Genomic DNA, 17500 nt, shown 5'->3' with positions numbered 1-17500 from the left:
CACCCTGGGTTAACTCTCACCTGGACCAAAATTTGTTTAAGGTGACGGATTGAGACAACTTTGTCGGGAAAAAATGCACCAAGTTATTTAAGACGAGAAGACGATCTTTTTTCTTTTCTTTCCCTTCTTTTCTTTTTATTTATTTATTTATACTTTCTTCTTTTTCTTTCTTTCTTTTTATTTATTTATTTATACCTCTTTCTTTTTTCTTTTTTTTTTTTCTTCTTTCTTTCTTTCTTTTCTTTTCCTTTTCTTTTATTTATTTATTATTCATTTATTTTTATTCTTTTAAGTCGAGGGAGTTTTTAGTTCAACAAATTTATTGGCAAAGCTTGGAGTACAGTTTGCCTATTCTGAGTAATTCAGTCAGGTCTTGACACTGAGGGTGGTATCACTTCTCACTGCCACGCAGGACAGAGGTTCATACACAAAGAAATACATCATATTCATTAACAGCTATAAATGTATAGAGGTCAGATTCATATGGGTAATGTCACTGTTCACTGCCATGCAGGACAGAGGTTCGTACCATCATATTCATTGACATATATATGTACACACACACACACACATATACATACATATACATATATACATACACATATACATGTACATATATTTACACACACGCACACATACATACATATACGTCGGTCAGATTCATGTGGGTAATGTCACTTTTCACTGCCATACAGGACAGAGGTTCGTATACAAAGAATGCATCATATTCATTGACACTATATATAGGTCAGATTCATGTGGGTAATGTCACTGTTCACTGCCACGCAGGACAGAGGTTCGTACACAAAGAAGGAAATACATCATATTCATTAGCAGTATATATAGGTCAGTGGATCACATACATTGGAGTCATACTCTAACTGAAGACTAATCAGTGTGGGCTAGCAAATTTGGGATAAACAGCAAGAATGTCCTCAAGCACACCTGATTCAATGAAGTAATTACATAGTTCAAGATACAATAAGTCAGGTGGCCTGAAGTCTTTGACAGTGTCACATTCAATAATATAGTGTTCAAGTGTATGCTTTAAAGGTTTATCACAAAGCTTACATGCTGAGTGTTCCGGTCGAGGGAGGAGGAGGGGATGGGTGAATAGAGACAGACAGGCAAACACAGACAGGCAAACAATATGAGACTCTCACTTCAATATACGTCAGATGAAAGACTAATTTTTAGGGGGGGGGGGCATATTAAAGATGGAAATGACCAAGGAATATGCAACAAAGATTAATTCTGAATAAATAAGAAAAACCTGAATGAAAAGATATAAAACTTCTGTATGTAAAAGTTTCGTGTGTGTGTGTGTGTGTGTCCGTGTGTGTGTAGCTCTTAACTGTGTATATATATCATTCATAGTCCAATTATAAAACATTTTAATTCGTCTGGGTTTTTTTTAGAATTTTTTTAGATTATTTAGTTGGGGTTTTTTTTTCGTGTCATTTGATCATTTAAATTCCTGTCCTGAATATTTTAAACTACTGTGACGATATGTGGTGATGATGAGGCTGTTGGTGGTAATAATGTTGGTAGTAGTAATTGTAGTAGTAGTTGTAGTTGTAGTAGAAATAATAATAATAATAATAATAATAATATCAGTAATTAGCCACGAAAACCGGGTCCATTTATCGTAGTCATTTAAACGAGTCAATAATAATCGCGTCCATCCTAGGAAAATAAAAAATTAACTCGGGTGTTAACTAAATGGACTTTAACTCGTATTCAGTAGGTTTTACTCAAGGTAATAATATCTGTGTCCATCCTATGAAAGAAAATCCTCTAGGACACGAATGCCATAGAATAGATAAACGCAATAGTTTTATTCCACAAATAAATCCGACTTCATATCATTAAAAAAAGACGTGTAAATGGATTTTTGTATTGCTGCCTTAAATTACTGCAATCAGATGAAATAATTCTATATGTGTTAACGATATTACTCTGTATTACACGTGTATGAGCCATTACTGAACTAGAAGTGAGAAGTATTACTATAATCAATGATATTACAAGAAATGAGGAATATTGGTGCAGAATCTTACTCCAGATGACTCCAGCCTCCGAGTCATTCCAGAGCAAAAGTTTTGGTCATTTCATTAAGGGAAACATGTTACTGAGGTACAGGGAAGAGGCGGGGAGGTCATGTCACTTTAGCAAGAGAGGTCATGTCACTCTTTTAAACTCTCCCCTCCATTCCCACCCCCCCCACCACCCTCCTTTACGACTTGCCTTTATAACCAATAAATTAATATTTACCAGAACCCTGAACGCCATAACTGCATGACGTCATTTTGTGATTCATCTCTTATTGGTGGGAAATTTGTGACGTCATTTGTGAGTTCACGCCTCTTATTGGTGGAAATTTGGGTTGGGAGGGAGGAGGAACGTCGTGTGAGGTTCATTTCATCATTTATAACCTAACCTAACCAACTCTATTGAGTTTGGCCAAGTGAGGTTATCAGTCCCCTTCAATGTGTGTGTGTGTGTGTGTGTGTGTGTGTGTGTGTGTGTGTGTGTGTGTGTGTGTGTGTGTGTGTGTGTGTGTGTTTCATTCATAACTTTTACCGTGGGTTTTTTCCCGTCTCATACTTCTTCACAAACACAACAAACTTTCTCGAAAATTTAGTTACACAAGATAAAAATACAGTAACTATGATGTAAAGAAAGAGTTGCGTTGTATAGTTTGTCTCAAAGGTATATTAATATTATTTTATTGTATTTTTGGCATTAGCTGTCATGTTTATGTTTGGAGAGCCCCCCTAACCACCCCAGCACTCAGGCACCCCAGTACTGTACTACACTACACCCCCAGCACACAGTACTGCACTACACCCCCACCCCCACACACTACACCCCAGTACTCACTACACCCCCAGTACTGCACTACACCCAGTACTACACTGCACCACACCCCCAGTACTCAGCACCCCAGTACACCCCCAGTACTACACTGCACACCCCAGTACACACACCACACCCCCCACACTACCACACCCCAGTACTACACTACACCCCCAGTACTGCACTACACCCTCAGTAGTGCTGCTACACCCCCAGTACTGCACTACACCCCCAGCACTACAGTACTACCCCAGTACAGCTACACCCCAGTACTGCACTACACTACACCCCAGTACTACTCACACTGCACTACACCCCCAGTACTGCACCCCAGTACCCCAGTACTGCACTACACCCCCAGTACTGCACCACACCCCCAGCACTGCACACACAGTGTACTACACTACACCCCCAGTACTGCACTGCACTACACCCCAGTACACTACACCCCAGCACTACACCCCCAGTACTGCACTACACACAGTGCACAGTACTTACCCCAGTACTACACCCCAGTACTGCTACCAGTACTGTACTACACTACACCCCCAGTACTGTACTGCACTACACCCCAGTACTACTACACCCCCAGTACTGCACTTGTACTGCACTACACCCCAGTACACTATACTACACAGTACTACACCCCAGTACTACACTACACCCCCAGTACTGCACTACACCCCCAGTACTACACCCTACGACGTATTATTAGTATAGATCATCACCTGTACATCATTAACACCCTCTCTACCACAGACCCGCCAGGTAGACCCATGATCCACGGCTACAAGACAGGTGAGGTACTCCGGGCGGGGGAGCGTCGTACCCTCACCTGCAGGGTAGTGGGAGGCAACCCTCACCCCTGGGTCACCTGGTACTGGCACGGTCACCCCAACAACCACACCGTCAAGGGCAAGACCAGGAAGAGCGTGTACCTCAAGGCCAAAGCGTCGCCTAGGAACAACAAGAAGAGCCGCGTGGTGACTGTGGTCCAGCAAGTGACAGCCTCCCGCACTGAGGACGGCGCTGTGTACGAGTGTAGGGTGTCCAGTGACCTCCTCCCCCGCCTTCTCTCCACTAACGTCACCCTCACTGTTCACTGTAAGTTCATTCTTGGGTGTTCACTGTATTACGTGACCTAAAACTCTCCACACCTCAGTATGTGTATTGATTACTGTTTTACATTTTTTACAGCTACTGTCATCTCAACCGTGTGTGCAGGTGTAGATGGGATTTGTTTTTTTTTAGAGAAAGAGAGAGAGAGAGAGAGAGTCACTAAACGCAGAACTAAACAAGAGCACTCGGGAACCAGGCGATTATCGATACAATACACCACAAATTCGGCCTCAGCCCACAACACTGACCCACCCTCACTGATGTTGTCGCCTCAACATTGTTCTACTTCTCACGAGACACGAACATTTTTTTGTCTCTCTCTCTCTCTCTCTCTCTCTCTCTCTCTCTCTCTCTCTCTCTCTCTCTCTCTCTCTCTCTCGCTCTCTCTCTCCACCCACCCAATTTGTTCGGTCTTTGTCACCAGTTAACGAGCGCGAGAAAGTGTGTTGACAGTTCTGGCCAAAGTTTCCTTTAGTGCCGTGTCCGGAAATCACGACACAGAAAATGTTGTTCTCTCACGACACGGCACTTTAAAAAGAGTCTATAGATTTTAGAACAAACAGCTTTAAAGAGTCGATAAATTTTAGGGCAAAACTGTTTAAGTCGATAGATTTGATAATGAAAGCATTGTAAAAGTGACAAATACGTTTTAGGCCAACACCTTAGAGGATGTGAGATTTTAGGGCAATACATTTGAAATAAAAAACCTTTAATACGGAGTGGACGAGGGTTAAACCATCAACCTCAAAGGTTTAAACCATCATCCTCAAAGGTGTTAAATCATCAACCTCAAAGGTTTAAACCATCATCCTCAAAGGTGTTAAATCATCAACCTCAAAGGTGTTAAACCATCAACCTCAAAGGTTTAAACCATCATCCTCAAAGGTGTTAAATCATCAACCTCAAAGGTGTTAAATCATCAACCTCAAAGGTGTTAAACCATCAACCTCAAAGGTGTTGAACCATCAACCTCAAAGGTGTTAAACCATCAACCTCAAAGGTGTTAAGCCATCAACCTCAAAGGTGTTAAACCATCAACCTCAAAGGTGTTAAACCATCAACCTCAAAGGTGTTAAACCATCAACCTCAAAGGTGTTAAACCATCAACCTCAAAGGTGTTAAACCATCAACCTCAAGGTGTTCAACCATCAACCTCAAAGGTTAAACTATCATGAATTCCATGTTTCATTTAAGTTATGTTGTATTCTGACGCAGTATTGTGGTCACGTCATTGTGATTACATGCTGACATACACCCTGCCATATTTATTGTGAGCATACAGTACAGTAAGAGGTGTATTAACACACTCACACACCCACCCACACACACACACACACACACACACACACCCCCACACACACCCACCCACCACACACACCCACCCACCCACCCACACACACACACCCCCCACACACACACCCCCACACACCCACACACACACACACCCCCACACACACACACACACACACACACACCCACACCCACCCACCCCACACACACACACACACACACATCCCCACCCCCACACACACACGCCCCACACACACACACACCCCCACACACACACACACCCCCACACACCCACCACACACCCACACACACCCACACACCCACCCACACCCACACACACCCCTCACACACACCCACCCACACCCACACACACCTATAAGTCCAAGATCTTGTCAACATAACCCTGATTTAACACTATCGTACGTACAGACGCTCCAACTCAGGTGCGTGTGAGTGGAACGGCAGTGGTGGCGGCAGGACAAGCCTTCACCCTCACCTGTGTCACCACCCCCGCCAACCCACCCGCCACCATCACCTGGACAGTGGACGGTACGTGACCTTGTTTTAGGTAAGGTAAGATTTTGTCCTGACATACAGAGAGACATGCCCACACCCACTACATAACCCATTGAGTACGATGACTTTACCCCTTGTGTGTGATGATTTAGCCTTAGGAGTACGGTGAGTTTTAACCTCTTATTAAGTCGTCATGCTTAAGGGGTTAAATCATCATGCTTAAGGGGTTAAATCATCGTACTCAAGAGGTTAAGTCGTCGTATTCAAGGAGTTAAGTCATCGTACTCAGGGGTCAAATAATAGTCCTCAAGGGGTTAATAGTACGCCTCTACAGGTACTCCAGTAAACACCACGTCCACGGAGGTAACCCGGGATGACGGAGGAGGCTGGATAACCTCCTCCCAATTAACCCAGGAAGCCACGAGGTCAAGACAGACGAGAGAGACGACGGTGAAGTGTGAGGCTCACCATCTGGAGGCCGGCGACCCTATCTCACACACCCGTGACGTCACCATCATAAGTGAGTTGTTTTCACTTTTTATTTTGTTTTCGTATCATAGTAAATTGACCTAAATATTTCTCATATCTTCACAATACAGAACTTGACTGATTAGTAAATCCTCTTGAAGCGACAACAGTGTAGGATGTGAGTGAGTGTGTGCAAGTATCCTTAAGACAGTTCCTTTACTCCCACAGGACCCCCAGGACTCCCGGTGGTCGAGGTGGTCACACAGGGTCAGATAGTGGCCGGCAGGAGCTTCGAGGTCACCTGTACTAGTAAAGGCGGTCATCCTCCACCTCAGTTCAGGTAAAGTTTAAACTGGAACTGACAGCTTCATTAACACACACACACACACACACACACACACACACACCATAAATACATATGTAAAGATAATTAATATATATTGGTTACATAATAGTTAAGATAAGGTTGAAGTGAAAGGTAAAGGTAACAGTGCTGACACGAGAGACAATAACAACAATGGAAATAGTGGGGAGAGAGAGAGAGAGAGAGAGAGAGAGAGAGAGAGAGAGAGCAAAACAAGAAGGTCATAAACAACACTACAGCAGACTATAACCCTCCCCCACCCCCCTGCTGTAGGCTGTACAAGAGAGAGGAGGAGCTTATTGCAGAGACACAGACCCGAGGGGACGTGAGCCTCGCCCGGGCCTCCGTCAGGGTGGTACCTGCAGATAACGGTGGCGTGGTGCGGTGTGAAGTGATCAACCCCGCCTCCTCCTCACCACTCACCGCCAACACCACCCTCACTATCATCTGTAAGTCATGGCTCTGTTATCTTATTGTGTGTTATCTTAGTGTTATGGTGTGTTATCGTGAGTGTTATGGTGTGTTATCTTAGTGTTATGGTGTGTTATGGTGAGTGTTATGGTGTGTTATGGTGAGTGTTATGGTGTGTTATCGTGAGTGTTATGGTGTGTTATCGTGAGTGTTATGGTGTGTTATCGTGAGTGTTATGGTGTGTTATAGTGAGGCAGGAAAAAGTATCGTGATTGTTATGGTGTGTTATGGTGAGTGTTATGGTGTGTTATCGTGATTGTTATAGGTATGGTGTGTTATCGTGAGTGTTATGGTGTGTTATAGTGAGTGTTGGTGGTGTGTTATCGTGAGTGTTATGGTGTGTTATCGTGAGTGTTATGATGTGTTATCGTGAGTGTTATGGTGTGTTATGGTGAGTGTTATGGTGTGTTATCGTGAGTGTTATGGTGTGTTATGGTGAGTGTTATGGTGTGTGTTAGGGGTAGTGTTATGGGTGTTAGGGGTAGTGTTATGGTGTGTTTGAGGGGTGGTGTTATGGTGTGTTAGGGTGGTGTTATGGTGTGTTGGGGTAGTGTTATGGTGTGTTGGGAGGTAGTGTTATGGTGTGTTGGGGGTAGTGTTATGGTGGTTTTGGGGGTGGTGTTATGGTGTGTTGGGAGGTAGTGTTATGGTGTGTTGGGGGTAGTGTTATAGTGGTGTTGGGGTAGTGTTATGGGTGTTAGGGGTAGTGTTATGGTGTGTTGGGGTAGATGTTGGTGTGTTGGGGTAGTGTTATGGTGTGTTTGGGGTAGTGTTATGGGTGTTGGGGGGTGGTGTTATGGTGTGTTAGGAGGTAGTGTTATGGTGTGTTGGGGTTAGTGTTATAGTGTGTTTGGGGTGGTGTTATGGTGTGTTGGGAGTGGTGTTATGGTGTGTTGGATTGAGTGTTATGGTGTGTTAGGGGGTGAGTGTTGTGGTGTGGGGAGTGTTATGGTGTGTTGGGGTAGTGTTATAGTTGTGTTGGGGGTAGTGTTATGGTGTGTGTTGGGGGCGTATGGTGTGGGGTAGTGTTATGGTGTGTGGGAGGTGGTGTTATGGTGTGTTTGGGGGTGGTGTTATGGGTGTTGGGGAGTGAGTGTTGTGGTGTGTTGGGAGGTGGTGTGTTGGGGGTAGTGTTATGGTGTGTTGGGAGGTGGTGTTATGGTGTGTTGGGGGTAGTGTTATAGTGTGTGTTGAGGTGGTGTTATGGTGTGTTGGGGGTGGTGTTATGGTGTGTTAGAGTGGTGTATGGTGTTGGGGTAGTGTTATGGTGTGTTTGGGGTGGTGTTATGGTGTGGGGGTAGTGTTATGGTGTGTTGGGGAGGTGGTGTTATGGTGTGTTGGGTGGTGTTATGGTGTGTTGGGGGTGGTGTTATGGTGTGTTGGGGGTAGTGTTGTGGTGTGTTGGGAGGTGGTGTTTCACTGGTGTTGAGTTGTGTTGGGGTGTTATAGTGTGTTGTTGGGAGGTAGTGTTATGGTGTGTTGGGGTGGTGTTATGGGTGTTGGGAAGTGGTGTTATGGTGTGTTGGGGGGTGGTGTTATGGTGTGTTGGGGTGGTGTTATGGTGTGTTGGGAGGTAGTTGTAGTTGTTAGGGTGGTGTTATGGTGTGTTTGGGGGTGGTGTTATGGTGTGTTAGGGTGTTGTAGGTGTTAGGGGTGGTGTTGGTGTTGGTGAGTGTTGTGGTGTGTTAGGTGGTGTTATGGTGTGTTGGTGTGTTATGGGTGTTAGGGTAGTGTTGTGGGTGTTGGGGTGGTGTTATGGTGTGTTAGGGTGGTGTTATGGGTGTTGCAGGAGTGTTATGGTGTGTTGGGAGGTAGTGTTATGGTGTGTTGGGGGTGGTGTTATATGGAGTGTTGGGGAATTGGTGTTATAGTGTGTTAGAATGTTATGAGTGTTAGGGGTAGTGTTATAGGTGTAGGGGTGGTAGTGTTATAGGTGTTGGGTAGTGTTATAGGTGTTGGGGATGGTGTTGTAGATATTTTGGAGGTGATGTGTAGGTGTTAGGGGTAGTGTTATGGTGTGTTGGGGTAGTGTTATGGTGTGTATGGGGGGTAGTGTTATGGTGTGTTAGGGGTAGTGTTATGGTGTGTTGGGGGTAGTGTTATGGTGTGTTAGGGGTAGTGTTATGGTGTGTTGGGGGTAGTGTTATGGTGTGTTAGGAGGTGGTGTTATGGTGTGTTGGGGGTAGTGTTATAGGTGTTGGGAGGTGATGTTGTGGTGTTAGGGGTAGTGTTATGGTGTGTTGGGGGTAGTGTTATGGAGTGTTGGGAGGTAGTGTTATGGTGTGTTGGGGTAGTGTTATGGTAGTGTTAGGAGGTAGTGTTGTAGTGTTGGGAGGTGGTGTTATGGTGTGTTAGGGGAGTGTTATGGGTGTTAGGGGTAGTGTTATGGAGTGTTAGGAGGTAGTGTTATGGAGTGTTGGGGGTAGTGTTGTGGTGTGTTGGGTAGTGTTATGGTGTGTTAGGGTAGTGTTATGTGTGTTAGGGTGGAGGAGTGTTGTGGTGTGTTGGGGGTGGTGTTGTAGGTGTTGGGAGGTAGTGTTGTAGGTGTTAGGGGTGGTGTTATGGTGTGTTAGGGAGGTAGTGTTTGGTGTGTTGGGAGGTAGTGTTATGGTGTGTTGGGGTAGTGTTATGGGTGTTGGGAGTGGTGTTATGGTGGGGTTGTTATGGGTGTTGGGAGGTGGTGTTGGTGGTAGGAGGTGGTGTTATGGTGTGTTGGGGGGTAGTGTTATGGGTGTGGGGGTAGTGTTATGGAGTGTTAGGGGTAGTGTTATGGTGTGTTGGGGGTGGTGTTATGGTGTGTTGGGAGGTGGTGTTATGGTGTGTTTGGGGTGGTGTTATGGTGTGTTGGGGGTGGTGTTGTGGTGTGTTAGGGGTAGTGTTATGGTGTGTTGGGGTGGTGTTATGGTGTGTTGGGGTAGTGTTAGTGTTAGGAGGTAGTGTTATGGTGTGTAGTGTTATGGGTGTTGGGGTAGGTGTTATGGAGTGTTAGGGGTAGTGTTGTTGTGTTGGGGAGGTGTTATGGTGTGTTGGGGGTAGTGTTATGGTGTGTTGGGGGTAGTGTTATGGGTGTTGGGGGTGAGTGTTATGGTGTGTTGGGAAGTAGTGTTATGGTGTGTTAGGGGTGAGTGTTATGAAGTGTGTTAGGGTGGTGTTATGGTGTGTTGGGGTAGTGTTATGGTGTGTTGGGGTGGTGTGGTGTGTTGGGGTTAGTGTTGTAGGTGTTGGGGTAGTGTTATGGGTGTTGGGGGTAGTGTTATGGAGTGTTAGGGGTAGTGTTATGGTGTGTTGGGAGGTAGTGTTGTGGGTGTTGGGGTAGTGTTGTATGGGTGTTGGGAGGTAGTGTTATGGGTGTTGGGGGTAGTGTTATGGTGTGTTGGGGTAGTGTTATGGTGTGTTGGGAGTAGTGTTATGGTGTGTTGGGGTAGTGTTATGGAGTGTTGGGAGGTAGTGTTATGGTGTGTTGGGGTGGTGTTATGGGTGTTGGGGTGGTGTTGTAGGTGTTAGGGTTGGTGTTGTGGTGTGTTGGGGTGAGTGTTATGGTGTGTTGGGGTGGTGTTATGGTGTGTTGGGAGGTAGTGTTGTGGGTGTTGGGGGGTGTGTTATGGGTGTTGGGAGGTGGTATGGTGTGTTGGGGTGGTGTTATGGTGTGTTGGGGGTGGTGTTATGGAGTGTTGGGGGTGGTGTTTGGTGTGTTGGAGTGGTGGTGTTATGGTGTGTTGGGGGAGTGTTATGGTGTGTTGGGGGTAGTGTTATGGTGTGTTGGGGGTAGTGTTATGGTGTGTTGGGGGTAGTGTTATGGTGTGTTAGGGGGTAGTGTTATGGTGTGTTGGGGGTGGTGTTATGGTGTGTTGGGGGGTAGTGTTATGGGTGTTAGAGTTAGTGTTAGCTAGTGTGTTGGGGTGGTGTTATGGTGTGGGGTAGTGTTATGGAGTGTTGGGGAGGTAGTGTTGTAGTGTTGGGGGTGGTGTTATGGGTGTTGGGGGTGTGTTGTGGTGTGTTGGGGTGGTGTTATGGTGTGTTGGGAGGTAGTGTTATGTGTGTGTTGGGGAGTGAGTGTTATGGAGTGTTGGGGGGTGTATGGTGTGTTGGGGAGGTAGTGTTATGGAGTGTTAGGAGGTAGTGTTATGGTGTGTTGGGGGGTGGCGTTATGGTGTGTTAGGGGGTGGTGTTATGGTGTGTTAGGGGTAGTGTTATTGGTGTGTTGGGGGGTAGTGTTGTGGGTGTTGGGGGTGGTGTTATGGGTGTTGGGGGTAGTGTTATGGGTGTTGGGGGGTGGTGTTATGGTGTTGGGGTGGTGTTATGGGTGTTGGAGGTGGTGTTATGGGTGTTGGGGAGTGTTATGGTGTGTTGGGGTAGTGTTGTGGAGTGTTGGGGGTAGTGTTATGGTGTGTTGGAGTGAGTGTTATGGTGTGTTAGGGGTAGTGTTATGGTGTGTTGGGAGGTGGTGTTATGGTGTGTTGGGAGGTAGTGTTGAGGTGTTGGGGTGGTATTATGGGTGTTGGGAGGTAGTGTTGTGGTGTGTTGGGAGGTAGTGTTATGGAGTGTTGGGGGTAGTGTTATGGTGTGTTGGGGTAGTGTTATGGTGTGTTAGGGGTAGTGTTATGGTGTGTTGGGGTGGTGTTATGGTGTGTTGGGGGTAGTGTTATGGTGTGTTGGGAGGTAGTGTTATAGTGTTAGAGTGGTATGGTGTGTTAGTGTTATGGTGTTAGTGGTGTTGGGTGTTAGGGGTAGTGTTATGGTGTGTTGGGAGGTGGTGTTGGAGTGTTGGGGTGGTGTTATGGTGTGTTGGGGGGTGTTGGGTGTTGGGGTGGTGTTATGGTGTGTTGGGGGGTAGTGTTGTGGTGTGTTGGGAGGTGGTGTTATGGTGTGTTAGGGTTAGTGTTATGGTGTGTGTTGGGGTGGTGTTATGGAGTGTTGGAGGTGGTGTTATGGGTGTTGGAGGTGTTATGGAGTGTTGGGGGTAGTGTTATGGTGTGTTGGGAGGTGGTGTTATGGGTGTTGGGGGTAGTGTTATGAGTGTTGGGGGTAGTGTTATGGTGTGTTGGGAGGTAGTGTTATGGTGTTGGGGTAGTGTTATGGTGTGTTAGGTGTTTGGGTGTTGGGGGTAGTGTTATGGAGTGTTGGGGGGTAGTGTTATGGTGTGTTGGGGGTAGTGTTATGGGTGTTAGGGGTAGTGTTATGGTGTGTTGGGGTAGTGTTATGGAGTGTTGGGGGGTAGTGTTGTGGTGTGTTGGGAGGTAGTGTTGGAGTGTTAGAGGTGGTGTTATGGTGTGTGGGGGTGGTGTTATGGAGTGTTGAGGTGGTGTTATGGAGTGTTAGGAGGTAGTGTTATAGGTGTTGGGGGTGGTGTTATAGTGTGTTGGGATGGTGTTATGGTGTGTTGGGAGTGGTGTTGTGGGTGTTGGGGTGGTGTTATGGTGTGTTAGGGGTGTTATGGTGTGTTGGGAGTGGTGTTATGGGTGTTGGGAGTGGTGTTGTGGTGTGTTGGGGGTAGTGTTATGGAGTGTTGGGGGGTAGTGTTATGGAGTGTTAGGGGGTAGTGTTATGGTGTGTTGGGGGTAGTGTTATGGAGTGTTAGGAGGTAGTGTTATGGTGTGTTGGGGGTAGTGTTGTGGGTGTTGGGGGTAGTGTTATGGGTGTTAGGGGGTAGTGTTGTGGTGTGTTGGGGGGTAGTGTTATGGTGTGTTGGGGGTAGTGTTATAGGTGTTGGGGTGGTGTTATGGTGTGTTGGGAGTGTTATGGGTGTTGGGGGTAGTGTTGGGTGTGGAGTGTTGTAGGTGTTGGGGGTGGTGTTGTGGTGTTGGGGGTAGTGTTATGGGTGTTGGGGTAGTGTTATGGTGTGTTGGGGGGTAGTGTTATGGTGTGTTGGGGGGTGGTGTTATGGGTGTTGGGGGTAGTGTTATGGTGTGTTGGGGTAGTGTTATGGTGTGTTAGGGGTAGTGTTATGGTGTGTTGGGAGGTAGTGTTGTGGTGTGTTGGGAGTGTTATGGTGTGTTGGGGGTGGTGTTATTGGTGTGTTGGGGTGGTGTTGTGGGTGTTGAGGTGGTGTTATGGTGTGTTGGGGCAGTGTTGGTGGTGTTGTGGTGTGTTGGAGGTGGTGTTGTGGTGTGTTTGGGAGTGGTGTTGTAGGTGTTGGGGTAGTGTTGTGGTGTGTTGGGGAGGTGGGTTATGGTGTGTTGGGGGTAGTGTTATGGTGTGTTGAGGGGTAGTGTTATGGAGTGTTGGGGTAGTGTTATGGTGTGTTAGGGGTAGTGTTATGGTGTGTTGGGGGTAGTGTTATGGTGTGTGTTGGGAGAGTAGTGTTATGGTGTGTTGGGGTAGTATTATAGTGTGTTGGGGTAGTGTTATGGTGTGTTAGGGGAACAGTGTTTGAATTGTGTGTTTGGTGGCGTTATGGTGTGTTGGGGAGTGTTAAGTTGTGTTGGGAGTAGTGTTATAGTGTGTTAGGTAGTGTTATGGTGTGTTGGGGTAGTGTTCATGTTGCAGGGTAGTGTTATAGTGTGTTGGGGTAGTGTTGGTGTGTTAGGGGTGGTTATGTTGTGTTGGGGTAGTGTTATAGTGTGTTAGGAGGTAGTGTTGTGGTGTGTTAGGAGTTAGTGTTATGGTGTGTTGGAGGTAATGTTATGGTGTGTTGGGGAGGTGTTATGGTGTGTTGGGGGTAGTGTTATGGTGTGTTGGGGGTAGTGTTGTATGGTGTGTTACGGGTAGTGTTATGGTGTGTTGGGGGTAGTGTTACAGTGTGTTGGGGGTAGTGTTATGGTGTGTTGAGAGGTGGTGTTGCATGGTGTATTAGGAGGTGGTGTTATGGTGTGTTAGGGGCATGTTATGTGTAATAGAGAAAAAGAAAGCAGGAGGTGTTATGTATTGAGAGGTAGTGTTATGGTGTGTTAGGAGGTAATGTTATGGGTGTGTCAGGTTGAAGAATAACACGAATGAGGGTTAAATCGGATAAGGTATTGATTTGAAAAACAACATATGAGAGAGGAAAGATCCAAGTGATATAAAATAATCTTGGACAGAAGTAGAACAGAGAGATGACGATCTAATGACCAAAGAAGGAGATGGGAAGGATTGGGGAGGAAGGAGGGAAGGAGGAAGGACATTTATGGTCGTTACGTGAAATATTGCGGATACAGTTACTCCTTATAGTTCAAGTTCAGGTTCAAGGTTTTGCCAAGCCTCTCTACTGAACACCCACGCTGTATCGAGAGATTCAGCAGTTCATTTTATTCAATCTCTTTGTTCACGATATAAAAGTTCCTACCATGTTAAGAGTTCACTGTTATCACTCATAGTGTGAGAGAGTGCAGCCCGTCATTGCCTATGATCAGGACAAGAATCCGACAAATAACTAAAGTAAAAACAATATTCATGAGTCCCCCTCTCTCTTCACAAATAAACAGAAAATGGAAGCACGAATATTGACAATAATGATGCGTGACAGTGTAGTATTGATAATATGACGCCCTTACCTTGATACAGAGTGTAGTTAACAGGTGGTTGATCAGCACCAATCATACCATCAGGCCTGAGTGTAAACTCTTATACACACCAAACAAAACAAACAAATACACATCCACAAATATAAAAAACACAAACATACACATACATATACAGTACATACACTCTATAACTCACACTCCATAGACATACAAATATCCCTAAAAAACACACACACATACATCATTTTTTGTATATTTAACAACTATCTCTGAATAAATTAAATTCACCCCAGGTCATCATGTTTAATTACCAATGATAAAAACTGTTGAAAAATATTTATTCAATTATTTACTCATTTCTCCATCGTTATCGATAAGCTCATAGAGTATCTGACCTAAATGGTCCAAACCTTTCTCGTGTTTTAGTTTAAATACATTTGGTAAATCCTTTGGGTTTAATATTAAGCACTCCTCAACTCTAATCATACACTCATTATTCTCTTAAAAAACTTCACTTATCGTTATAACCCATATCAATACCTTAATAATCACCAAATAAATTTATACATTTATCCAACTACCACCTATAACCTTATCGATGCAACCTTCTTCAAATAATTATTTATCCATTTAGGAGTCATTGTTGTCTTATCTGAGTTTTTTGTATGGTATGTTCTGCCTTTATTGCATTAAGTAACTCATTATTTAGAATTGTCGTGCAACTCAACAATCTCAGATCTCGTTATCAGGTCAGTCTCAACCCATCAGGTCTCCTGAGTCCGATGAGGTCGCCCTCTGTAATTGGTTAGAGTCACCTCATGCAGTCATCAGCTCACTCCCAAAGCGTATCACCCTCCCTCAGCTGCCTCTTCAAACTGTAAAGTTTGCCCTTCTGAAAATCTGGTACTTTAATGGAATTTTCCTTATATCTGCCACGAAAAGAAAACAACTGAAATCTAATTTCTTTAACGATCGCTGTTTACCAAGCTCGTTCCCTACCTCGACATTACTAATAGGTTTTCTCTGTTCGACAAGAATAAATAAAACAATAATACCCCAGGTGAGGTTCGATTTATATATTAACTTGGAAACAGTCCAGACTTTCGAGAAAATCTACAGTTGATTACCCGTAAAGTCAGTCTAATCTATTTGCCCTAGGTTAAAGTCACACCACAATACAAACTTTGTTGTGTGTAAGCCCTACATATTCATCCCACATAAGTCGTGATTTACTCTATCAAGATTGGAGATCTATATATTACTCCTGTGATTAATTTCCCTACGTCGATTAATTCTATCCAAATTGTTTCTGTATTCCGCTCAGTTTTATTTCCTTATTTATTTCACTTCAAATTATCCTGACTCAATTGCTACTCCACTACTCCTTTCTGGTCTGCCTATCGGTATGAACAATTTGTTACCCCAATAATTTGGTATTCGACAATTAACTCATGAAGTCTAGGATTGATCCACGTTTCAATGAATAACTATTATATCAAATTTTTCGTACATACTAAAGCCCTAACATCATCCATTTTGTTTCTCATACCTCTACTATTCATCAATCAACATTTAAGTTAAAATAAACAATTCTGAGTCACTCCCTTACCCATTTGGTTTAAACTCTATCTAATTTAGTTTGTCATCATTCCTAACACCATTTCCTGATCTTTCCTTTGTTTAACCACTCCTGCAGTCTCCTCCACGTGCCCATATATTCAAAGCAGTTTAAAGACACAAATATCTTTAAGACACAGCCAGGCTGCCAACCTGTCACAGACAGGTCACACCCCAACATGAAGGTCCACTGCAATGAGAATTGCCCCAGTTGTCAACCAGATGGGACGTATTGAAACTTAATATCCGACAAGACAGGTTGACACCAACTGCATCAAACCCAACCATTCATTTAACTAACTCTCCATCTAGGCAGGACACCACATGATAAGATCCTCCATAGTCTAATACGCTCCATAGCTGTCTTCAAACTTATCAGAAGCTCTTCACTCCTACACCCATGTATCATTGCCTCCTGCACACTCTTCACTAAACACTTTAATTGGTGGTGGTGGTGGTGGTGAGATGTGGTGTGGGTGGGGTGTGTGTGGTGGTGGGGTGGTGGGGTGGTTGGTGGATGGATGGGGTGGGTGTGTGTGTGGTGGTGGGGTGGTGGTGGACGGCCGGTGGTCAGTTATATGAGGTGTGTGGGTGGATGGGGGAGGAGCAGAGCTGGTGGGGTGGTGTGCAGATGGTGGATGATTGGGGTGAAGGATGAGATGAATGGATGACTGTGTCGGGGTCTGGCCATCAGAGCCATTATAAAGAGCTGTTGACACCTTTACTGTATTGACGTGCAGTATCAGCGCCTCAATGTGCAGGGAGTGTCTGCGGCAGGATATAGTGAGGTATTGTTTGTATACTTAAAGTAGTGTCCAGTATCTCTACGGCATGGAGTTCCACAACCTACTTACCTCTTACACAGACTCTTACGGCTTCGAACACGGTTACCTGTTATCTGGCAAATGTGGGCGTGCTAATTAACTGTAAGAATTAATGGAATTTTGGTTGGGCGTCAGCAACACATCCGTCACGATTGTCAAATAGGACGGGGATATCATGTACTCTGTCACTCTGGTGAAATTGCAAAAGATATGAAACAAGTTTCCGTTTGGCTAGGTGCGGTTTAGATATAGGTATATAAAGAAACACAAAATGAAAACAGTGTGATCACTCAGTGTTATGAAGCAAAGATGGTTTTCCGACTCATGCAGTCTTTTAAACAATTTTGTTTTATAGACTAAGAGCACCAACGTGAGATCATCGTTTTCTCCAGAATTCGAGAAACAAGCTCATGGGATTCACGGCTTCAAAACAGCTGCACAAGCAATAATCACTGACACCGAATCATCGTCTTCTCCGGTCAAGAAGCAAAAAGATACAGCCTCTCCCATTCACTTCAACTAGCTTCTAG

General features: G+C 44.9%; 1 protein-coding gene across 1 annotated transcript in view; it reads left to right on the top strand.

Annotated features, from left to right (window-relative positions):
• LOC121862785 (synaptogenesis protein syg-2-like) overlaps positions 1–17493 on the top strand; it is a 25658-nt gene extending 8165 nt beyond the window's left edge. The window contains exons 4-10 of the mRNA XM_042361096.1: positions 3619–3963; positions 5698–5817; positions 6119–6304; positions 6481–6592; positions 6890–7065; positions 15279–15406; positions 17326–17493. Of these exons, the coding sequence (XP_042217030.1) occupies positions 3619–3963; positions 5698–5817; positions 6119–6304; positions 6481–6592; positions 6890–7065; positions 15279–15406; positions 17326–17493 (1235 nt within the window). The remainder of the gene's footprint in view (positions 1–3618; positions 3964–5697; positions 5818–6118; positions 6305–6480; positions 6593–6889; positions 7066–15278; positions 15407–17325) is intronic.
• The last annotated feature ends 7 nt before the right edge of the window (positions 17494–17500 follow it).

Source organism: Homarus americanus, unplaced genomic scaffold (assembly GCF_018991925.1).
Source record: "Homarus americanus isolate GMGI-L3 unplaced genomic scaffold, GMGI_Hamer_2.0 scaffold29201, whole genome shotgun sequence".
Lineage (NCBI taxonomy): Eukaryota > Metazoa > Arthropoda > Malacostraca > Decapoda > Nephropidae > Homarus > Homarus americanus.
This window is presented reverse-complemented; position numbering and strand designations above follow the sequence as displayed.